The sequence below is a fragment of the Castor canadensis genome, chromosome 6 (assembly GCF_047511655.1).
Source record: "Castor canadensis chromosome 6, mCasCan1.hap1v2, whole genome shotgun sequence".
Lineage (NCBI taxonomy): Eukaryota > Metazoa > Chordata > Mammalia > Rodentia > Castoridae > Castor > Castor canadensis.
The window spans coordinates 177,150,011-177,158,922 of record NC_133391.1 but is presented as its reverse complement, the minus strand read 5'-3'; the positions used below and the strand labels follow the sequence as shown (position 1 = coordinate 177,158,922).

At 47.9% G+C, this 8,912-nt stretch overlaps 1 protein-coding gene across 6 annotated transcripts in view; it reads left to right on the top strand.

Annotated features, from left to right (window-relative positions):
• Positions 1-4,508: 4,508 nt before the first annotated feature.
• The window catches only part of Cep72 (centrosomal protein 72), a 37,006-nt gene continuing 32,602 nt past the window's right edge, over positions 4,509-8,912 (top strand). For 2 of the 6 annotated variants that reach the window (XM_074077785.1, XM_074077784.1), the window contains exon 1: positions 4,509-4,619. In XM_074077785.1, the coding sequence (XP_073933886.1) occupies positions 4,541-4,619 (79 nt within the window). In that variant the 5' untranslated portion in view covers positions 4,509-4,540. The other 4 variants (XM_074077787.1, XM_074077788.1, XM_074077789.1 and 1 more) reach the window with 4 other exon arrangements.

Sequence of the window (8,912 nt, the reverse complement as noted above, 5' to 3'; positions counted from 1 at the left end):
AAAAAGAACTGAAAACACCTGCTCACAAATTTCAGTGGTTTGTTGATTCTGCCTCTTTGGATTTTCACTCCAAATCTTTATTTTTTTCTTTCAACATATATGGTTATTTCAAGGACATTAAATTAAGCATTCATTTTATTAAATAACTGATATATTTATCCTAAAACTAAATAGAATAAATTGTGTGCAATGGCTGCCATCTGGCCTGGTACTGTGCAGGTCCATACAAAGCAGAGAAAGACCAAATGCAGTGAAAGATTAGGTGGGAAAAGGAATCTGATGGGGGCCAGCAGAAAAATAATCCTAAGCAAGAAAAGCTACATGGTGGAGACAATGCAGCTTGAATCCCCATTTGGCTTTTGGGCAGTGTGGGCCCAGCAGTTTGACCTGGGCATCTAGATCTTTTGCTGCTATTGGAATGTTTCTCAGAGCCCCAGGGCAGACAGCTTACTCTTAGGCCCCTGTCTTTACTCAACACCATCCTCTTGATTGGTCTGTGTAGCCCCCAGCACACACAGCCTCACTCTGACCAACTACAGCTATGAGAGGCCATGGCTCCTTCTTTGTCATCTGCCCATCCTCAAAGTCATTGTCTACTGGTGTATGGGACCTGCAATGGGAACTGGAGACCCAGGGTATGCAGCTGACATTCTCCAGTGAGTGGATGGGGCCCCTTCTGCAGGAGTGAGTGGGCAAGGCTCCGGGTCCTGTCCCAGCTGCACCTGCCTTTCCATGGGCACAGGAAACCAAGAGAGATAGCAGCCAGGGAACAAGGCCAAGGGTCAGAGACGCAGGCTGAGGCTGCATCAGGACACCGGAGCTGGGTGGAGACTGGGAGGAGTTGGCAAGAGTGAGCCACCCTGTGATGGAGCCGGCTCTCCATGAGGACCGCTGTGTTGCCTGGCGGCCCCTTCCTTCACCTTCTGCTCATTTCATCCCACCGCATTTTTCTAACAGTTGCATGTCAACGCTGTGCACCCCTCCTTGGGGGCTCAAGAAGAGAGACATCCAGCAGATGGAGAGCCAATTTCTAAACACCCCGTGAAGTTGGTGGAAACTCAGGTGTGTGCTGGACAGCCTCACCCATGGGTCAGGTGTGGCCACCACGGAACTTCAAAGGTTCAGAGCAGGAAAGAGGCTATGAGTCAGGTCCATTGTTGCACAAAAATCAATTGGGTCCAAAGTGAAAACATTTATTTAATGAGCAGAAGTGTGTGGCTAGTTGGTTTTGTAAAGGACAAGACTTCCTGCTCCTTCTGAAAAGGGGCATTAGATAAGAAAATCATCTGACAGGACTCTGTCCCTCCCCACAGGGCTCTGGTACAAATGTGTGCCGTGGACAGATCTCTGCAGGGCGATCGTTGAAAATCACAACATGACCTGACTAGCGCCCTGTGAAACCCGGGGTGAGACCGTGAACATCTGTGAACAGCTTTCTGTGTAAAGGCTTTGTCAAGCTGACTTCCAAGGTCTTCTTGTGTCTTGATACATTATTGAATGTGGAATATATAAAAGCTGTCAGAACCAAAATGGAGTCACTTGTGGCAAACCTAACAAAATTAATTTAAAAACTGGGGCTCTCGCACATGTGTCCGAATATAGCTATCACAAGAGATGGGCAGAACCACAGCCTCATGTCTGCCAGCAGCTGTCTGTCCACCCTGGGGGTCAGTAACCCTGATTATTGACCCTTGTAGCCAAGGATTAGTGTGACTGTGCCATCCCCATTTTGCCTTTGAAACCTGCCCTTGCCTCAATCTCCTTGAATGTGCCCACAGCTTCCTGTGGGGTGCGTGATCCCTTGTAATGTTCGTTCTTGAATACCCACTTGCTATTTATGTTGACAAATGTATGTTTGTTCCCTGTGGCCAGTGAAACAAATTACCATAGACTTAAAGCAACACAAATTTGTTCTCACAGTCCTGGAGGCCAAGCCTCCAACATCAAGGTGTGAGGAGAACCTTGCCCTCTGAGGTACTGGGAGGGTCTTTCAGCCTCTTCTAGCCTCTGGGACCCCAGGCACTTCTCTCTTAGGTCTCTGCTTCTACCCTCACTGCATGTCTCTTCTGTGTCCCACCATGATGGGACTTAGGGAAGAACAAGCTCCTCTCAGGAACCCCGGTCAATCACATTTTCTGCTATATAAGGTGGCACTGGAGGTGGCAGGGTTTCTACGAGGTTTTGTTTTTGTCTGGGAAAGGCATGGTCAGTTCAGGCTGCTGTAAGAACACTATTGGGCAGACATTCCCCTTTCTCACAGCCTGCCACTGCGAGTCCAAGACCCAGGCCTGGCCAGCTCAGCTCTCAGTGAGGCATCCCCCTGCTTCCTTGCTGGGGTGAGAGGAGGAAGGGAGGGCTCTGCTGCCTGGTTAGGGGCTGGTCCCAGCTTGAGTCTCCACTGTCATGACCTCATTGTTCACCCAAGGCCCTGGTCGTAGCACTGTATTGCTTGCTGGGGTGAAAGCTTCAAAAGGTAGATCTGGGGCATGGTTTGGCTTCACAAAGACATTCATAAAATAGCAGTTCCAAACACATTATCCAGTGATAATGTGTTCTATCTTATCTTTCTGGACACTGCCTATACATCCAGCTCGGCCCAGATCTGGGTCTCACCTGACTATTGACCTCAATGTTGACACTTAGAAACAATGAAGGACCAGCTGTGCTGCTGTCCAAGTGCTCCCTCACCATAGCTGGGAACCACCCTACTCTTCTGCCACCCTACCCACCCCATTCTCCAGTTCCCACCCATCCTCAGGGTTCAGCCTTGACTCCTCCAAGTGGAAAAGGAACCCCCCTTAGATCTCAGTCTCCCCACAAGCTTCTGACAGTCATGTCTTGTGGCTCTACACTTGCACTGTGGGGTGGCCCTGTGGGGTGACAAACACACTGCACCCACCAACTCAACAGATCCCAGGGTCAGGAGGGAATGTGTTCAGTTACAGCAGCAGTTGACATTTTCTCTCCACCTAGGCAGAAGATCTAGACTCAGTAGATAGGGGCACCAGTTCCATGGTGGGTGCTGTAGCTCCAGGCATCACAGCTACGTTCAGGCAAGGAGAAAGGGGCATGTCATATGTTATCTATACTTGTTCTTTTTTCCAGAAAAATCAAAAGTTTATCCAAAAAAAAAAAATTGCCTCTGTAGCTTACTTCCCTTCAGTCAGGACTGGCTGCCATAGCTGTAAGAGATGGATTTCAGTCCTCTGTGATGGAGTAGGGAAAGGTGAATAGGGTGATGAACCAGTCCTCTGAAAAGCCTTCTTTTCATTTCTTTCAGGATGAGAAAAGGAGTTTGGAGTGCAGCCAGTCCATGGTCACAAAGCTACGGAGTCTGCCACAGTACACTAGCTCACTGCTCAGATCAGACTGTGTTCTGACCATGTCTCCAGCCCCAGCTGCAAACTCAGCAAGGGACTGTCTCAATCTATCTCCTACTTTATGCTGCTGCTTCCAGGTGTGTGAAAGCAGAGTGTTGACCCAGGCCTTGGCTTCACCTGGTGCTTACAATGGCTCTTAGCCCACATCAAACAGCCTCCCAGAAGTGACCAAGGCTATACCTGGCATCCCCGGGGGGTGGGTCAAGGGAGTGGAGCTGGATGGGGCTGAGGCTGTTGACCTGAGGGCTGGTGGGCCAAGATGAGCATTGTGTGATGGTGGTAGGAACAGGATATGAGCTCCTTTTTGGAGGAGGCCTCAGGCTTTCTGAAACCTGGCTACCCAGGACTGCACTGCCTGGTCCAGAGGGACCTTGAGCCCTGGGCCTCTCCAGCCTTGGAAGTTAGGAGGTAGAGCATTGGGCAGAATGGGCCTAGAATGGACCTTGTCCTTACCTAGAAGGGGTCTCCATCTGGGTGGAGGGGGAGACACCTGGGGGTGATCTCCACAGCTTATGCTGCTGTGATGCAGAACTACGGGCACTTAGGAGGAAAAGCTGGACAGGGAGTTTTCCCTGAAAGTCTCATTTCTGAGTGCTGGTGACGGCAGGAGTCAGCCAGGCCTCTCTCCCTGCTCCGCTCCCCTCTGGTAACCTGGTCTCTTGGAGATGACTGACCCTGCAGGTTGGGGTAGGCTCCGGGTCCAGGTCCAGGCTGGGGTTGTGGGAGCCTCTCTGGAGGGCTCCCAAGGACGGGCACAGACGGGGGGCAGCGGGAGATAGCTCAGACCTCCGCCTCCCGGGGTTGGGGGCAGAACCCGAGTTACCCGCCCTCGGACGCTGGCAAGACTGGGGCAAGTGCGCAGAGGGTGGGAAGGCAGCCCGGGTGGATGGGGAGCGATGCGGAAACGGGGGACCCGAGGGGAGGGTGTCAGGACGACCGGGTTCCCAGAGGAACCTGTAGCGCAACCCCATCGCGCTCACTCGGGTTATTGCTGGAGTGCACGGCATCACGCGCAGAACCCGGCCTGAGAGCAAGTGAGCGCGCAGGCCCCGCCAACGGGGCTCTGACCACGCCCACAAGGCCCCGCCCCGCCTGGAGTTGGCCCCGCCCCTCCCGGGCCACCCTACTGCGCAGGCGTGGCGTGGCGTGCGTTTGAAAGCATGGCGCCAGGTCCGAGGCTGGTGCTCTCCGAGGATATGGTCCGGGAGCGCAGCGGCCTTGGTCCCCACCGTGACCTGGGTGCGCGGCGAGAGAACGAGCGGGGTTCGGGCTTCCCTGAGGCGCCACGACGACCACCTGACGCTTCCGCCTCAGTGCCGACGCCTCCCGGCCCCAAACGGTTGCGGGCCGACGGGGGGCGGCGGGGCCCGGGGCCCGGGCCGGGGCCGGGGCCGGGGCCGGCGTGGGGGGCCGGGCCCGGGACGGGGGGCCGCGCCAGGTGTCAATTGGCCCGCCCTGGCGGGTGTGAGGTGGAGCGTAGGTGGTCGGCGAGAAGGGGGCGGAGCGTAGGTGGTCGGCGAGAAGGGGGCGGGGCCAAGAGGCGGCTGTCAATTAACCCGCGCGGTGGGTTTGCCGTACGGGGTCCCCACTGAGTCCACGCTGAGCGGGCCGCGCACCCCCACACAGCTCCAGCTCCCTGGATTCACCTGCTCGTATTTTGCTGAGAATTCGTATCTGTGCTCCGGGGGACCGAGGTCGCTATTTCTGTATTGTTTGGTCGTCAGAACCCCTTCTGTTTTTCCTAAGAGCTTGTGCGCAGTTTGTGCTACTTATTTGCATGTTTCATGGAATTTTTCAGCAAAACCATGCGGGCCTGGAAATTTGTTTTGAGCCTGTTAAATTACAAATTCGCGTCCGTGTTCATCAGTTTCATCGTTAGTGGGTTTCGGTTGTCCTAGGCTTTTGCTAAATTGATGCATTTTATCTTCATTGTCACATGTCTGTGTCTGACATTCCTTAACTGACTTATTGATGTCTGTTGTAGGGACGGCCTCTCTTTCATGGGTGACACTGTTAAGAAGTCGCTGGAGGTTTGTGATTGTTACCGATCGTTTCAGAGAGCCCACTTTTGGGTTAATTTGCTTTTCTTCAATGTTTTCCTGGTTTCACATTTCACTGATTTCTGCTCGTTGTTTGCTTTTTTCCTGACTTTGCATTAATTTTTCTCCCTGTCTAGATTCTAGAGGCAGAAACAGAGTATTGAGTTTAAAGGTTCCCATTTTCTAATTTTAATATTTTAGTGCTGTAAATCTCTCTCTAAGCTCTGCTTGAGCTGCATCCACAACTTTTGTTGATGCCACAGTTTGATTTTCATTCAGTTCAGTATGTTTTTAAGATTTCCCTTTGGACTTCTTTGACCTATGGATTATTTAGTTGTTTTTACATGCTCGTGTATTAGGAAACTTTCCTGTTATTTTTCTGTCGTTGATTCTAGTGTGATTCCATTATGGCAATAGAACATAACTCTGTGATATTAATTCTTTTAAGTTGGTGGCTGGTCGTTTAATGACCCAGGGTCTCATCTATACTGGGGAATGTTCCAAGTGCCCTTGCAGAGAATGTGTTTTGCTGAGTGGAGGGTTAAGGAGATGCGGTAGATCGTACTGGCTGATGGCCTTCTGTTCCGCCAGTAGGGTTTTCTGTCTAGTGATTCTGTTGACAACTGAGAGAAGGGCTTGGAAACTCCTAACTGTCTGTTTCTCTTTTCATGTGCTTTGAAGCTCTGTTAACTGGTGTATTACATATTTAGGATGTTTGTTTCTTGTTGGTGGCTTCTTTAGTATATGTCTTGTTTCCCTTTGTCCTTAGTTATTTTCTGGGTTGAGACCTGTACTTTATTTGACAGTAGTGTAGCTACCTTCTTTTATTTTAAGCCTGCTTACTCATTATTTTTAAGTGTCTTTCTTAGTTCATTATTTTTATCTTTTAGTAGTACTTTTAGAACATTTATGTTTACTGTAATTAATGTAGCAGAACTTAGATGTGCTATTTTCCTTCTGTTTCTCTTTTCCTGCCTTCCCAAAGTTTGAATGTTTTTGAAATATAACTTACTGTTATATTTCAGTCTCTCTGTGTGATTTTTCTTAGTGGTTACTGTTCATGTTACAATAAAAACGTATAATTAAAAAGTTTGCTAGTGTGGACATTTTACCACTTACAAGTGAAATATAGAGCCTTTTCTGCCATTTAAATCTCTGTCCCCGCCTTTTATAATTTATTTTTTAATTTGATTTTTTTGCATAACAAAGTCTTTACTTTTAAATGATTATCAGTGCACCAAATAACATGTAGTAAGGTCTTGAGTCCTATATCATCTAGCAATTTTGATTAAGTTAACTAACAACAGCCCAAACAAGTGTACTAGTTGTTCATTGTTCTAACCCTTGCCAGAATGGACCACTTTAAGACTGCTGTTGCTTTGTACAAGTTATAAATATCTATTTACTATAGTTTTTTTCTTTTTTAAACTTTTTATTTTTTTAATTTAGCTTATTTTTATATTTTTATAATTTAACATTTTTAATTTGATTTTAGTTTTGTTTTAACTTTTAAATTAAAAAATCAAAATATTAATTTTTTCTTTTATTTTAAAAAATTAAATATTTTTAATGTTTACTGCTTTTTCATAGATAAAGCCACTGACCTTTAAGAACATATAAAGGAAAAAAATTATTTAATCTTTTTTGTTTTTACTTATGAATTAGCTTAATGAATTAGCTTTTTTTCCTATAAGATCCAAGAAAGAAAAAGTCAACACTGATATATGTTACTTAAGCCAAAAGGCATAGGAAAACACAGTATGGACCCATTACATGAAGAAATAGGAAGTAAAAATGTGACACTTTTGAGTAAGTCCTAAAGTTTGCACAAAGACTAGCTTTGCTATTCTGCAGTGAGTGAAGGACCCTGCTGTAGCATAAGGAAACTGATGCCTTTCATGACAACAGAACCAGAGCTTTGCTAATACTCCATATTCCATGAGTCATCCTCCACACCACACCACTTGCCTGTTCATTTATGTGGTGGTGGTCATGGATTTCTGACCAGATGTCACACACGAAGGTTATCCAAGACTTCATCCCTGTTATGCAGAAAGTGGGTCTGGAGGGTGGTCATCAACTGGGTTGCTCTTTCCACCTCAGTGCTGCAGGCTGTGGGCTTCTGGCTGCAGCTTCCTTGGCTTTGAACTCTTCTTCCTTCTGCAAGGTACTGTTCCATTTTAGCCTGAGCTGCCTTGGCCTGCTTCATCCTCTGGTTTGTTGGCCTGTGGGCCTTGGGCATCTTGGCAGCCCACTTCTCAGCCTGCAGTTGTTGATCCTCTGCAACTGACTGGCCTTGGTTGTGGTGACTAAGAGGCCAAGGCAAGGGATCTAAATCAGTGCGATGGCCCCTCAGGTCAGCTGACCTACTTGCCCACTCCACTGTTACAATGTAGTCATCTTGACTATTCCTCTATATAACTTGAGAACCACATTAGTGGTAACAATTATTATTATTTTTTTTATAACCACCTAACATTTTAAGTGACTTAGGTGGGGACCTATTTACCCATACTTACCTGTTGTATTATTCTTACTTCATTCCTGGGACATTTTGGGTGTTGTGTTATAAGACCCTGCTTCCTGTTCACATCTTCATTCTGTGCTAGTGCCTGCTTGGCATAATTTTCTTGCTGAGATGGCAGCTGGGCTCCTGTCTTGGGAGGGTGAACAGCTCACCTTGCTGTGCCAGGACAGAAGTCAGTGTCCACTCACAAGCACATTCTTTTCTCAGTACCTGGCTGGAATAGGGCTGATGTAAGGGAGTCTCTCCACCAGGCCCTGCTGGCCTCTGACCATAGGGAATGACTTGGCTGTCATTGGTATTTCTGGAGTGTAGCGTTTGTGGCACTTAGTTTGGGACATAGGAGATGTGTGCGTACACAGACACCCCAGAACCCACCCAGGTTTTCACTGCTCAGTCATTTTGAGCCCTGAGGTGCCTGGGTAGTTGGTCTCTGTCCCTCCCTTTCAGAGTAATCCAGTGCTTACCTACTACGTTTTTGTCCAGTGTGTATGGCTCTGATATATTGGGAGGAATATGTTGAAATGCATCCACGAGTCTTCTCAGGAACTAGAAGTCCTCAAACCACATTTTTCTTGATTTTTGAGGCAGGGTCTTATGTAGCCCAGGTTGACATTGAACTCAGTCCTCCTGCCTCAGCCTTCCAAGTGCTGGATTTATAGGTGTGTACCACATCTGACCTCAAACCACATTTTAAACTCAATGAAAACTTATTTTAAAACATAAGTTTTCTTGGGAAAGTGGTTAAGCCACTCTGTCTTTGATTACAGAAACTTATTTTTGTGGTGGTGTTTAGATAACAACTGAATACTGTGTCTGTCTTGCAAAGGCAAACAGATCTGCTGAGCATTCGGAGTCTGCCCAGAAGTAAGGGACTGGTGGTTTCAGTTGTGACCCCCTTCCTGGAGGTCACAAGGGGCTGGAGCCAAGTACTCAGGAGTGGAAGCAGAGTCAGTGGGGGGAGTGCTC